General features: G+C 35.2%; 3 protein-coding genes across 4 annotated transcripts; 1 reads left to right on the forward strand and 2 right to left on the reverse strand.

The window, feature by feature from the left end:
- The first annotated feature begins 1257 nt into the window (after positions 1 to 1257).
- Positions 1258 to 2105, forward strand: LOC108473278 (wall-associated receptor kinase-like 20). Its single transcript, XM_017774790.2, has one exon. It carries the CDS (start codon positions 1258 to 1260, stop codon positions 1867 to 1869), a length of 612 nt encoding a protein of 203 aa, XP_017630279.1. The 3' UTR covers positions 1870 to 2105.
- Positions 2106 to 2775: 670 nt separating this feature from the next.
- On the reverse strand, positions 2776 to 6459 carry LOC108474255 (probable protein phosphatase 2C 5). 2 transcript variants are annotated; one of them, XM_017776205.2, is made up of 9 exons: positions 6203 to 6459; positions 5210 to 5517; positions 4773 to 4944; positions 4464 to 4681; positions 4239 to 4346; positions 4028 to 4153; positions 3712 to 3944; positions 3108 to 3299; positions 2776 to 3029 (listed from the first exon to the last, which is right to left on the reverse strand). In XM_017776205.2, the coding sequence occupies exons 2-9, from the start codon at positions 5393 to 5395 to the stop codon at positions 2978 to 2980; spliced, it is 1287 nt and encodes a 428-aa protein (XP_017631694.1). In that variant the 5' UTR covers positions 5396 to 5517; positions 6203 to 6459; the 3' UTR covers positions 2776 to 2977. The 2 variants fall into 2 exon arrangements, with proteins under 2 accessions (XP_017631694.1, XP_052878006.1); XM_053022046.1 differs by lacking the exon at positions 6203 to 6459 and adding an exon at positions 6102 to 6186.
- Positions 6460 to 7490: 1031 nt separating this feature from the next.
- Positions 7491 to 14143, reverse strand: LOC108472780 (kinesin-like protein KIN-14F). The gene is made up of 21 exons (XM_053022194.1): positions 13547 to 14143; positions 12965 to 13131; positions 12727 to 12867; positions 12399 to 12644; positions 12245 to 12316; positions 11884 to 11952; positions 11589 to 11666; positions 11433 to 11510; positions 11280 to 11354; positions 11013 to 11186; positions 10837 to 10918; positions 10655 to 10750; positions 10379 to 10555; positions 10168 to 10274; positions 9863 to 10041; positions 9608 to 9769; positions 9254 to 9507; positions 8994 to 9157; positions 8665 to 8850; positions 8056 to 8522; positions 7491 to 7949 (listed from the first exon to the last, which is right to left on the reverse strand). Exons 1-21 carry the CDS (start codon positions 13665 to 13667, stop codon positions 7844 to 7846), a joined length of 3201 nt encoding a protein of 1066 aa, XP_052878154.1. The 5' UTR covers positions 13668 to 14143; the 3' UTR covers positions 7491 to 7843.
- Between the last annotated feature and the right edge of the window lie 260 nt (positions 14144 to 14403).

The following is a 14403-nucleotide window of genomic DNA, read 5'->3' on the forward strand; positions in this document are numbered from 1 at the left end:
TTCTAAATATAGAATATCAAAAAAGTTAGTATTTGTAATTTGAGGGCTATAACCCTAATATATAACTTTTGCACATTAACCTAATTTCTAATAAGTTCATCATTAATTAGAAATTAGTTACTAGAGTATCTACACATATTTGACCAATACTTTTAATTTGAGCTAACCTTTTATATTAGTAAATAATAACATGTAATTACTTTTATTATATATATGATGCCAATATTTTTTAACACGTCTATCTTCTCATGTCTCATTCTCACCCTGATACTAAGAGAGGATATTTATAGAGGAAGGCCAGCTTGTCGTGTGTCTCAACCATTGCACACTTTACCTCCCAAATATAGAATATGTAAAGTGGCGAATGTTAGCTTAAAGATATTATTGGAGTTGACTTGAAGGGATTAGACGAAATCATCAGATCATGGAGGTAATGAATTGATAGGTGCTATCAAAAGCTCTTCTCTGTATATATCTTCTAAAGATGGTTTAGGCTCGCCTTACATGATAGGGTCTTTTGACGAGACTACTCTCCTCACTAGTCTGCAAGGTGGCTCATTGGATTTTCTTTATCTACAAGATTTATACTTCAACAAGATGTACACAAGGGTATGATAGTATTTAAAACTTTTAATCAACGTATATTATATAATTCACCGTCACCGTATATTGTATATATAATATAATATTATATTGTATATATAATATATTATCAGTGTATGAAATGTAAATGTTTTTTTAATCCATATGTAATTATTAGTAGTCATAACAATAAAATATCCTTGGCGGTACTTAACAGTAATCCATGTAGGCACATTAATATTCTGGTTTCCCTTTCGGTATATGGAATTAGAAGTTAGAACTAGAAGCCTATTATATTCTTATAAATGCTAATCACCGATTGGTTGCAGAGACACCAATCCTCAAATGTACATTAAAATCCATTCATGTTATTCGACCTTTAGCAAAAATTTAGCAAATCATCTTCAAAGTTCATGCAGGTCACACTTAGCTTTATATATTTTATATATTCAATCCCTCCATAATACTCTTCTAAATATAGCAGATACATGTACACGTTTCGAGCTCATGTTGGACCATAATGCGCTCAAAAGTGGATGCACTTTTTATTTATTTATTTTTAAGTTCAGCTTTGGGTGCCACTTTTTGTATATAAATAAGCATCCAGTTTTCAGGCTTTTCATTGCTCAATTATATTCCTTGTTTCTAAGTTTGTCAAACCCCGAACTGATAACAATGGTGCATGTCGTAGTTTTTTTGTTTATTTTAGTAACCCAAGTGTCAGCTTACCGTCCTTGTCCCAAATGTGGGAAGATAAAAGTTCCATATCCACTTAGCACTGGTGAAAACTGTGGAGATCCCAGGTATAGAATCTACTGCAACAATGGTGCCTTGGAGTTCATGTCAGCTTCAGGGTTTTACTATAAGATTCTCAGCATTAACCCTAAGGCTAATAAGCTTATTATAAAGCCACCTTTGATCCAGGAAAACACTTGTTACTCATCTGATCTCGATCAGGGAGGGCTGATGCTGGATGAGAACTTGCCTTTCAACATATCCACTCGTAACACTGTCATGTTATTCAACTGCTCCGATAACATTCTATTATCCCCATTGAATTGTTCTTCCAGCAGTTTCTGTAGGGAGTTTGAGGAAGTGGGGGAAGGGTGTGGGTGCAAAGGAACACTTTGCTGCCATTTCTTGAAAGATTCATCGATGACATCGCATAGGATCAGGGCCAGGCTGGGAGGCTGCACTGCTTATACTTGTGTGGTTGATAAACAGCCTGATGAACCCCTTGAATCCTGGAACTTTGGCATTGAGCTGCAATGGTTGCCTCCTTTCTGATTAGCTTCTTTGACAAAGCTATACTATTCCTGGTTCTTGGAATAGAGTGATCTTTGGTTTTAATGTCATGTGTATCTGTTGGAGTATGATGGTTATGTTGTGGCTTTGGTTGCTTAGTTTCATTGTCATGTCAATTAATAAAGTTTCATGTTAGATTAGTGTCCATTGTTCAGTGAAAACAATTTAGCTGAAGTTGCCTGTTCTTCGTGACCCAATGAGATCATTTGAGATGATTTTCTCTTGCTTTATACTTTCTTTTTGACTCACCTTTTTAGCTTTTATAGTAAGGGCTATTAAACTGTGATTAGCCTTTCTTTATAATATCCCCAATTTACTTGGCACTTAAACCTTCTTGTCAATTTTTGGGTTAAAAGTTCCTGAAGCGACCAACAAAGGAAAATCACACCATGAATGCTAATATATTTACTAAAAAATCCCTAATTAGTTGAATTTCAATTTGGGGATGGAGTGAGATGATTCCTTTAAAGTCTTCATCACAATTCAAGTTTAGGTAAAATTCACCCGCCTTTAACGCTCTATTAATTTTATAATAATCCATAACTATTTTTACTTTAAAAAAACAATAATTTGTAACTACTTTAATTTTTTAAATATATTTTGATGTCAAATTCTTAAATTTATAAGATTTTATAACATATTTAATTTATTTGGATGCGCCGAAGGAAGATGTCAAAGTTGAGTGCCAGAGTATTAAATAAAGTTCAAGGCAGACAAATTCTATATAATTAAAAATCAAGTCTGAGTCAGAGAAGGAGAAGGCAAAAAATTGCAGTGCAATGCGGTAATATGTAACAGCAGAGAGTGCAATTCACAAGCATCAATCAAGTTTAATGATTGGCTGAATCACAATAAATTAGGAAATTGAGAAGAAGATGATGTCCTTACTGATGCAGAAAGGAAAGCTGAAATGCATATATTACTTGCAATCTTCACTTCTAATTACAAATTCAAGCTGTTAGCAATCAAACTATGACATCAAATATCTATCACATACCATTCTTTGTTCCAAGTTGGTCAGTAAAACAGCGGAGCGCAAACATAAACAGTAACCGCAAAAACACCTAACTCGTTATCTCTACCTTGATTCTTACACGCAACTATGGCACTCATCAGGTAATGGGAAACAAAGCATATTCGCACTGCCACGGAAAAAAAACAATTGATATTTACTTTGTTACATAACATGATATTATGCGAGCACTGTGGGTCTGCCTGACCTTTTTCCTTCCATGGCGTCTTTCTTTTTCCGACAGTTGGTGCAGAGGAAAGGTCCTTCCCATGGCTTTGAAGCAGGTGAGAAAAATGGCCCGGAGTTCACTGTTAAACCCTCAGCTGGAGGTTGATCGACTTGACAGACCGCGCATTTGAAGAGTCCTGAGTTTGTATTCATGGGAAAATCCTTACCCAACCTGCAAAGTTTTATTACGAAAATCAGTGGGACTAGAGACTCATATACTTCATTTTGTTGGTCAAGTAACAACCTCATAATTGTTGCCACATGATATGAAATCTATTCAAACACTAAAGGGCCATCTTGCAAAGAATCACTGCTTCTTTTGCCTAATAAACAGGCATTTAGGTGCAAATTTGATATGAAATTATGGAAAGAAAAGATTAATTGGTTGCGAGTACCATGTCAAACATGATATCTACTTATGGATACACGCTACTAGCACATTTATAAAAAACGATTGGGGAAATTGATTAGTAACTTCAGCCAGTTTATTCGAAGACAACCCATATTCTTTCCCTACATGTATGTTATAAAGCAAAAGACAGTAAAAATAAATAAATTAGAAGGAAAAGTTCCGATGAATGAACCTTTCAGCAAGCATGGCAGAACCCTCCTCAAATAGCTCTTCAACAACTCCAACAGCAGAGAGTTTATTCGTAGTTTTATTTGTAGAAGTTTGAGATCGCTTCCCAAAAAGAAAAGAACTAAGCGCATTCTGCTTCTTCATAGGTGTTGAAGGTAGGACAGGCTGGTCAGAAGGAATAATATCAACAACCAGGCACGTTGTATCATCCTTCAGGCCCCTTGACCTCAAAGCTTCCTAAAAGAGTGTAAAAAACAGGAATTAATATCAAGGTAAATTGAGTGGATACTCTAGTGAGAAGGCACCAATCCGGATATCACCTTAACAACCAGCTTTGCTGCAAGCTCTGCCGGTAACCCCCGACAAGACTTAGCAGCCATGTCTGAAGACAAAGCATCCCAAATACCATCTGAAGCAATAATAAGTCGCCCTCCAGAATTTGACAACTAAGACAAAATAGAAAAGAAGTTTTAGGATTTCAATGATCAGAAGAAAATTAATAAATCATCAGCTAAGATACAAAGATGTAACCTTCACTTGCTTAACGTGAGGTATGGGGACAATAAACTCTCCAACATCTGTGTCACCAATTGACCTAGAGAGGCATAATCCACCAGGCCAGCAACGGAGGGGACCAACCTACAGATATTCAATTCATAAAGATAAGGAGTTATAAACATCCATAACTTTCACAACCAACCCATCCTCCCACCCAAAAAAGGATGAAAACTCCTTTTGTTGTAAGAGTAAAAATACCTCATTGCCCCCAAAAACATTAAGTCTTCCAACTTCACCACCACTAGCAGTGACCCGCTCCCTTTCTTCTGCATTCTCTTCTAGCCTGTGATCTACAGTCAGGAGAGAAACTACACCCCCTTGGGTGTCCAATATACATCGAGAATCACCAACGGAAGCAACAGTGACAGTCCATCCATCAATCACAACAAACGTAACAGTTGTCCCAGAAGTTTCCCCTGTCACCAATACAAATGACTACAAAGATAAGCATGCAACAGAATTTGACTGAGAGAAAACAGGTGTGATGAAACAGAAATGAATACATGCCTTTCTGCTGAAACTCAATGTCTGTTTTCACAAAACCTGCAACCAGAGCCCGAGGAAGGGCTTGAAGCCACTCCTCCCTATTGATGCCCTGTGGAATTGCACTCAAGACATTACCCAATAAGTTCTCCTTTGCAAAAATGGCAGCTGATATACCATTATGCCCATCAAAAATCTGTGAATAAAACCAATATTAGGAATCTCAACAATCACCAAAAGTAACGTCACATTTTTACATGCTCAACTTGAAGACAAACCATAAGACTTCAGTACTAATCTCTATCCATACAAATTAAACAAGAACATAAATTGCCGTACTAAGCTTCGTTCCAACTCAAATTAGCCCCTTTTTTTTTTTTTTGTTACTTCATAACCAAACAAGAGGAATCCATCATGTGTGAGAGAGAGAAGGAAAGGGGTTCGCAGGAGGAAGAAATTACCGCAAATACCGAAAAAGATGTTTCCGGATTCCCAGGAACCCTCTCACAATCAGGTTTAATCAGAAAATAATCTTCTCCTTTTTTGGCCAAAGCAGCCTGTCCAAACTTCACAAAAGGCTTCTCAACTTTTACATTCCTCAATTCACGACCAAGTAAGGTCGCAAGTGGAACAAGAGGTGGTTTCATCCTTTATACTTCAGCCTGGCTCAAATTGGTTAAGGTATCAACATTCCCCAAACTCCACTGCTGCAGCCTCAGCAATCCAAATGAAACAATTTAGCATTACCACATTCAAAGGTCACAAAAACCTGCAAGGCAGATACATAAATTCTTAAAATAACAGTTTAGTTTGACATGGTATGATCCAAATCCTTAACCTTTAGATCACATTTTTACCACACAATCAGCTAAAAGAAACTAATTATGAATCAAACAATTCTAGAGCTTCCCAAACTATTTCAACATTATAGAGATGACACAACAAAGCCAAAGGAATCAAACATAAATAAATATATACACAAAATAATCTCAAGCATTAACAAAAATTAAAGCTTCCATGCAAAAACCACAGTCTAACCAGACCAATTAACAAAAATCCCCTTATACATTTCACCCCTTCAATTCATAACATGGAAAAGAGAAAAAAAAAAAAAAAGAATCCCAGAAACTGATCTGAAAATTTTCCACATATAACCTCAATTTAGTTAAATTTACATCAATACCCACAAGCAATGAAGCTGATAAAGAAATAATGAATCAAACAAAGACAATGTACAAATTTAATATTCAAAGCTAACTTATTTATCCATTAAAAATTTAACCACCAAAACTGTCATTTTTAACCCATCATTCTATCAGAAAAGAAACAACCCATTTTCAACCGTTGGCTTACAAACACAAAGTTCAGTTCAAGATCCACAAAGGAAGAAATTAAGCTGAAAATTGAACACTCGAAACTCCAAAAAAGTGAAAATTGAAGGAGGAAAAACTCACAATTGAAGACGAAGAGGGAGAAAACCTCAGATCGAGCACATATAACTATACATTGGGTATTTCTTCATTTCTGTGCATGTAAAAAAAAAACATTCTCCTTCCAGTGCTTTTCTGGGTTCCAAAAATCAAAGCCCTAAAACAGTGATTTGATTGGAAGAGAAATCTAGAGCGAGAGAAACGCGGGTTTCAATTCAGGTGCTCAATTTTGGACAAAAAATCTTTTAATGACACTTATGTCCTAAATCTTACTTAATATTTTTTTCCTTCTAATAATTTAGGGAAAATAATTAATTATTATTTAAATAGGAATACCTATGAAATGACAAAACAGCCATTGGTAATAGAATATTTAAAATGCTTTTTTTAAGAAAATAAAATTTAAATATTGCCCCCTTTTTTTCTTAATTAGTAAGAATTGTTTAGTGTGATAACATAAATTTTTTTTCTAATACCAAATAAAAATTAAATATGCATTTCAAAGACATTCAAATTCACATTTTTTTATACTAATACTAATATTCATATCAATCAAGTTAAAATTTAATCTACGTGATTATAGTATATTTAACTATTTATGTTAACTACCAATTCATCCAACCCTTTTGACAACTAATAATTATAATGTAAAAAGGTAAGATAGTAGGTATAATAAAAGGAGCAAGTGGTATTTGACTTTTGATTTTATTTTATTTTTCATATCTTCTTACAAGGAATAATCTATCTGGCTATATGATGAAAGAAAATTACCTGTCAAAATTTCAGGGTCTAAAAGGAATTTTAGGTTTGACTTATGTGCTCATTCATCCACAAAAGAAATTGTTTTTGATAGAAGGAAAATTGAAAAAGAAAATCAATAGAAATTTGCTGTTTTTTGGCTGGCAGAAACAATGGTGGGGGTAAATTTTCAGGTCATGGGAAAAAGAATATCAAGGAATTTGCTGACGTGGCCATGTGTTTATGGGACCTACTTTGGTTTAGCCACTCATTTGAAAGGTAATGTTGACATGCATGGATGATTATTGTGCTTCAATTGTGGCTAAAATCACTCCCCTTATGTTCATCAATTCAATATATATGATAAAGAGTTTTATACGATTTTTGAAAGATAATAAAGTTTGAACCTTTGTCTAACGAGTTAAATAGGGCATCTGACAAAAGTTATATACATCATTTTAAATAGTTATTTTTTGATTAATGGATTTCGAGAGATAAAAATATGAATGTTAATGTAATCATAAAAGAAGTATAATGAAGCATTAATACTTAAAAATCTTCATATGGCAAAAAGTAAACCAAAGATGCCAAAGTAAGTACTCCATATAATACAATTTCCTCCTTCAAGTCCTTGATGCTACAAGAAGAACAATTGAGGGAGAAAGGGAGAAAAATAAAAGAAAAAAAAAACCAAAGAATTTCCAAATCACATCAAGAAGGTAGATGATCATCATAGGGATTATGATTACCTGCACTAAACACAAGGCAACCCAAAATTGTTGCCACTTTTTATATATGTCAGTATCTCCTTTTCAGTGCAACTAAGTGATAGTACAAGTAAGAAGGGCAAGAAAAGGGATACAAATTTCACAAAGAAAGAAAAAGAAATGAAATGAGGAAGCCAGTTCTCTTAACACTGTAGTTTAATCACTTTGAATATCCAGTTTTCCTCTTTGGCTTGTTTGTATTTGGATTGGCTCCATTAGACGGCTTCCGGGTTGATGGTGAAGGAATTAGTGATGGAATTGCACTCCTGGTTGCATACAAAGAAAAAATGGAAAACGTGAAGGACTCAGGAAGTAAAGAATGAAAAATGAATGTGTATATGTGAACATTGATGAGTGGTAAAGGCAGCTTACTTGAAATCTGTGTTCTTAGGCTTTGCTACATGATTGTATTGCTGTTTCTTTGGTTTAGATGCCAACCCATTTGGACTATTATTGTTGGTGACTTTGGGAATGCTGGATTGCCAAACTGAGTCGATCTCCAAACACTCATCAAGATCAGAAGAATCATCGGTAGAGCCAAATCGTTGCTGATGATGGTCTTGGTTGCCCTTTGTGTTTTTGTTTGCAGTGAGTTTATTCAAGTTTTGTTCCGGGTATACCTTGGTGGGATTCCATCGAGCATTGCCTGCAGCTGGAATTGGATCCTTCTTGTCATTCTTGTTCACCATGAGTGTTTCATTCCACCTGCCAGAAGCTGAATCTTTATTGTCCTCCTTAGCACTTGAAGCTGGCTTTCCAAGAGGTGGCCAAAGTGATGGATTTGCCAACATCTCTTGGATTTCCAAACTATCTCTCCTAGATGTGGTTGAAGACTCATTCTGAATCATCAGGCGAAGTAGATCCAAGTTAGGCAAATCTTTTCATTGGTGTATACATATATTAATCAATAAAATCAGTTTTAAGTTCTTCACAGTTGAGGTAGGTGATCATTTCCTACCAACTTTGGCAGTTAAAGCATACCTCCGCATTAGTGACACTGCTAGAGTGGTCGCTGGAACTTTGCGATTTTGGAAGAGAAGGGGATGTTCCAAGACTTGGTATGATTTTTTCTGGGCTACTGGATATGGATATGGTTTGGCTAAGTTGCAGTTGCTCAGGTTCTTCTTCCTTTTTCGCTGTGGTTAAGGCAGCTTTAAGACTAGATATCTGCAAACAGTTGAAAAGAGAAAAATAAGGGAAACTATGGTTATGCAAAATAAATGAGTAACTATGAACACAGGTTTGACAACAGCAGGCAGCCCCAACAGTTTCAAGTTAAAAATGTAGGCTCAAATGAAAGAAAAAAAAACCTGTCCTTTAAGCTCTTTCACTTCTCCACTATCTTTGTTTACTTTAGCAGCACCGAGCTCAACTGTGGCTACCCTTTCTGCAAATTTAAGCGTGCTAATTGTTTCTCCAGAAGCTTCGTACTCGGGAGCAATGTGAACAAACATAAGTGTTTTGGCTTGTCCTCCTGACAGATTGGGCAATAACATGATCAGCAAAGAATACTGCATTGGATAACGAAAAGAAACAGTACTTATGTAGGAGGAGTTCCCCATAATCTTACCAAGTGAATCTTGGAGCAACTGAGTGAGTTTACTGTTTCTATAGGGAACATGTGAACCTTTTGAAGCAAGAGCCGCAATTACATCACCTAAAGCAGAAAGGGATTTGTTGATGTGCTGTGCCTCTTTTAACCGATCTCCCATCACCTCAGATTTATCGACCCTTTCACTTCCTGCCAGGTCAACCAGATGCATACAGCCATGAATAATGTTTCCTGATGTGAGGTCTTTTCCTTGAACGTGAACTGTCAAGCAGCTGCATTGAAGGACACCACATTATAAACTTAGCATGTTCTAGAACAAAACTACAAATGAATCCAGTCTGGTGAAATTAAAACCAGCACATTTAAATGGACCTGTGAGATCGACTACTCCTGTCATTCATGGCTGTGGAGAAAACTGTACGATTTTTTTGCCCAAGGTTCATCAAGTTTATGACATCAGACGTTGATGATACACGCACAAGGTGAGCTTCAGGTACATTAATCCCATTTTGAGAGCTGTTACGGATTTCTAGTGTATGTAGGAGTTAAAGAACACAAAAGGTTGTGTGAGGCAGAATAAACAAGATATTACATTCTAGATAAACATATGGCTGATATAAAGGATATCTTTTATTTAGACCATCAGCTGCGAGGAGATCCCTAACTTGCTCATTGTAAATTTCAAGCATTTGCACCGAAATTTCGTAGGAAATAGTTTCTTTCCTCTGGTTTGAGAGTTCAAATAGATCACCCAATGCCCTGTAGTTTACACCTAAGCCTTCCTCTGTGAGCTCTGTAGGCCCAGACTGGATTCACAAATCAGATGAATTAGTGTAACTTATTTGACTGACTACAGTGCATCAGTGAAGAACAAGCTTTTGTTAATGAACTTATTAGCAAATTTCACTGCAGTGACAAAATGCCGATCTTACCATAGTATAAGTTTTCCCTGACCCCGTTTGACCATAAGCAAATATACAAACATTATAACCATCAAGAACAGATCGAATCAAAGGTTGGGTATCAGAGAAAACCTCCGCTGCACGGAATGAGAATTCATGCTCAGGAAAGACTGACAAACTAAAAAGAAAATAACATGTATAGAAACATAGATGGAACAAGTTTTCTTTCAGAATTGCTAACCTTGGGTTACAGAAGGACCGAATATCTTGTTAAAAGTAAATGATTTTCGTCCCTCTTTTCCGGTTTTTGAAGGGGTGAGGACTGTGATAGTTGTGTCATCTATGTGCTCTACACAACTCAAATTGTTCGATTGCCCACTCAAAGATGGCCTTACTCGGCAGTATACTCTTATAGACCCTAAAACATAGTTATCAACGAACACAATTGAGATTTTGATTTGAATGTGATACATGATATATTCACTAAGCCAAACTTTTGAACTGTTAAGACTACTACCTTTCAGGTCCTGCACTTGATTGTATAACTTGCGGTTTTCTTCAAGAACTCTTTGATATCCCGTAGCCGCATAAGCTATACTGTGCAAGTGTTTACCTATTAAGAGAAGCTACGATGAGAAATAATGCATCTTCAATTTAAGAACAAAATAAAAGGAATCATGGATTTATTCAAGTTTGTACCTAGATTGTTAAACTCTTCGCGGTAAGTCACCTGCAAAAGTTCCATACCTACTTTTGTGGCATGAAGACTGTGCTTCAATTCCTACAGGCACAAAGACATGCACTACTTCTTATCTACATCCCTATGGTAGATAATACGAAATTTATAACTAGAACCAGTGATAGCTGCAAATTACCAGAAGATGTTGTCGTTGTTGTTCAACCAATGTCTTCTGCTTCAAAAGATGTCTTGTTGCTTCCTCATCAGTATTGCACTCCTCATTTGGAAGTTCCTTTTTCTCTGACTCAATTGATGATTCATCATCAATCGTTTCCTCCGCTGGGGACTCTACTTCTACTTCTACCTCAACCTTCATCGTTATATTATTTAGAGGATATGAAAGTATTTAATAGATAATTACATGAAGCAATAACTGAAAACTACTTGGAAATATTTGACCTACCTTATCACATGAAGCAGTTCGAGAAAGAGAATTATCAGGGACCGATTCTTCCGTATCCTTTGGACTACTTTTAATCTGTCAGATAACCCAATCTAAGTTTACCTTTTCTTTTAAAGCATAAAGCTGAAAGCTACTTGGAAATATTTGACCTACCTTGTCATCACATGAAGCAGTTCGAGAAAGAGAATTGTCAGGGACCGATTCTTCTGTATCCTTTGGACTACTTTTAATCTGTCAGATAACCCAAACTAAGTTTACCTTTTCTTTTAAAGCAGAAAGCTGAAAGCTACTTGGAAATATTTGACCTACCTTGTCATCAGATGAAGCAGTTCGAGAAAGAGAATTATCAGGGACCGATTCTTCCGTATCATTTGGAGTACTTTTAATCTGTCAGATAACCCAAACTAAGTTTATCTTTTCTTTTAAAGCAGAAAGCTACTAAGAGAATTAAGGACCCAAGTATATGAACATTTGCTGAGATGATAAGACAGATTACACCATAAAACATGTTGCATACAGCCCTTAGCACTAACTATACTTACAAAAGAGAAAAAAATTCTAAGTATAAAGAATCTGACAGTTGTGAAAAATTAAAGCTGCTCACCAGTTCAGTATGGCTTGCCAAGCGACGCTCGTACTCCTCCGATACTTTCTTTATCATAGATTCCACAATCTGTGGAAGAACCAAAAGAGTTGTTTTTAAAGTTTTCCGTCATTAAACTATTGAAATGATAGATTGAAGCAACTTAACTTGGAAAGTAAAAGGTTACTGCAACACATCTTCCCTTAAAAGATTGACATTTTCTAGATTCACTATCCCATTCTAATACTATATAGGAAGAGGATTTTCATATTTAACACCAAATAATTTCTCCAAAGACTAGGTACCTCTCGGAATCTCATATTCCATCTTAACTAAAGTAGTTAATCGAGATATTTTTCTAGAGGAGGAGTAAGGACCATACCATTGGAATCTCGTCTTGCTTCTTATTTAAAAGAGCTGCACGAACTAGCAGGTGCAGAGAAGGCATGGAACCCTGAATGAGCTTTGGTGTTTGTCATTTGAATCCTAATAGCATGAACATGAAAAAAGAAAACAGCAAGAAGAAGGTCACTAACTGCGTCGCTGATTTCCGACTGCTCACTGTAGAAGCTATCTGCTGATTTGTCACCCAATGACATTGTCCTTGAAAAGGTATGCATGAATGGTTCGCTATTTCTTCGCGTGAATGGTTTCGGTTTCGGGAAACATGGTGGTTTGGAATTTTCTAAATATTTCCATCTACCAATTCCACCACTTCTTTTCCATTCACTGTAAGACTTTAATGCTAGAACAGACTGCACAATCCTTGAAGAGTTCCCACCCTGCAAAAAGAAAAATGAAAATCAAGAAACATTATTGTTTAAATGGTTTCATTCTTACAAAATCTAAAACTTCAATGCTAACCTGTTCCAAATCTGAGGTTTCAAAAGTTGGAATTCCCATTTCTTCAATAGCTGCGATGAAGTTCCTCAGATTCTCTAATTGGTATGGTGATAAAGGAGCCCCATCAGGAATAACAATTGAATCACTAGGCCCTTCCAACACCTAGAATTGACATTAAAAAAAATAGACCTTAATCAAACATTTAATCAAACAAATGGAATACTATCAGAAAAAGGTTTGGTGAAATCATCATACTTACTTTTGGTACAGATCCAGGTTTAATCTTATTTAGAACAGTGCAAAGGATCTTTCCACTTCGCAACCCAAGCCTGAATTCTTCTTCAGAAGGCTCAGCTGGCAAATCTTTACCAAGAACAACACCAACTGTTTTTCTCAGCCACCCAGCAGCATCATTTCTTTGCAAAGCTACAAAATATAAAATGTGATGAGATCAAAGCTTTTTTTTCATTCTTTTTTGCAAAAAGAAAGCTCAGATAATCATGGAAATCTATTGCATTTCCAATTTGTTTGGAGATTATTTATAATCTTGAAGAAGTAAAATTTCTGCAAAAATACCACCACAAACGTTCAGCATTGTCATAAAATCATGAAAACTGGTAATAAATAGATCAATTTCAAGCTCTTAGCATGATAATAATCTGGCACAAAGACTAAATATGATTAAAACCCAAGATTGTATTGCAGAAAATCTTAAGATTGATCAATATAAAGACATATGAAAAAAATGATCGTTCACTAAAATCATAAAACAAATTAAAAACAGGGCAGAACAAAAAATAAAAATAAAAACAGGGCAGAATAAAAAAAATTAAATCATTACAAGCTTCGTCGGTATTTCTTGAAACCAAATTAGCAACATCTTCAATTCGATTTCCATGCTGTTGAATAACTTCTTCCAAAACTGATATTACGGAAACTTGTGAAATCAATTCCAATCCCATTCTTTTTTACTCAAAAATTACAAAATATATAACAATTTCTTTTTCAAACTCAATTCAGAATTTCAATTCATTTAAATTAATTTTCAAAACCAAAATCATAAAAATATTTTATATGCCGAATGGTTTTTTCCTTCTCTTATAATGAAAAAGCTTTGTCAAAGGAAGAGGTTAAAAACAGAGAACTAATAAATTTGTTGTGTTTCTATTTTTTTTTTTCTATGATTTTTAAAGAATAAGTGTTGAATAATTGTATACAGATAATACAAGGAGAGAAAATTTGGAGGGTTTAAAAACAAATTTCCCTCATTTTCTCTCACTTTCTCTCAGTTTTGTTTTCCCCCTGTTTCCTGGCTCTGTCTCTGCCTCTCTGTTTTCTCCACGGTTTCTCTTCTAATATTAAAGAGAAAAACTATACACCAAACCTGACTCCGAACCTACCGGTTACGAGAGAGCTTCATGGTTTATATTTCTCTAAGTGAGAAAATGATGGACTAATTTTAAACCTTTCCTCTTTTTTATTTATTTTTTCTATTTTTTGCTTTTTTTACTTTTTTATGTATTTATTTTTAGGTTATTAGAAACTAAATTGAAGTAATTATCCTTTTAATCTCAATTTTCGTTGTAATCCTACACCTTTCTTCTTTTAAAAAATGTTTAATTCTATTTGTATCCCTTTACTATTTTGAAATTTAAAATTTAATCTTCCTACTGTAATATAGTATAATTTGGCCTCTCC

This window comes from Gossypium arboreum, chromosome 11 (assembly GCF_025698485.1).
Source record: "Gossypium arboreum isolate Shixiya-1 chromosome 11, ASM2569848v2, whole genome shotgun sequence".
NCBI lineage: Eukaryota > Viridiplantae > Streptophyta > Magnoliopsida > Malvales > Malvaceae > Gossypium > Gossypium arboreum.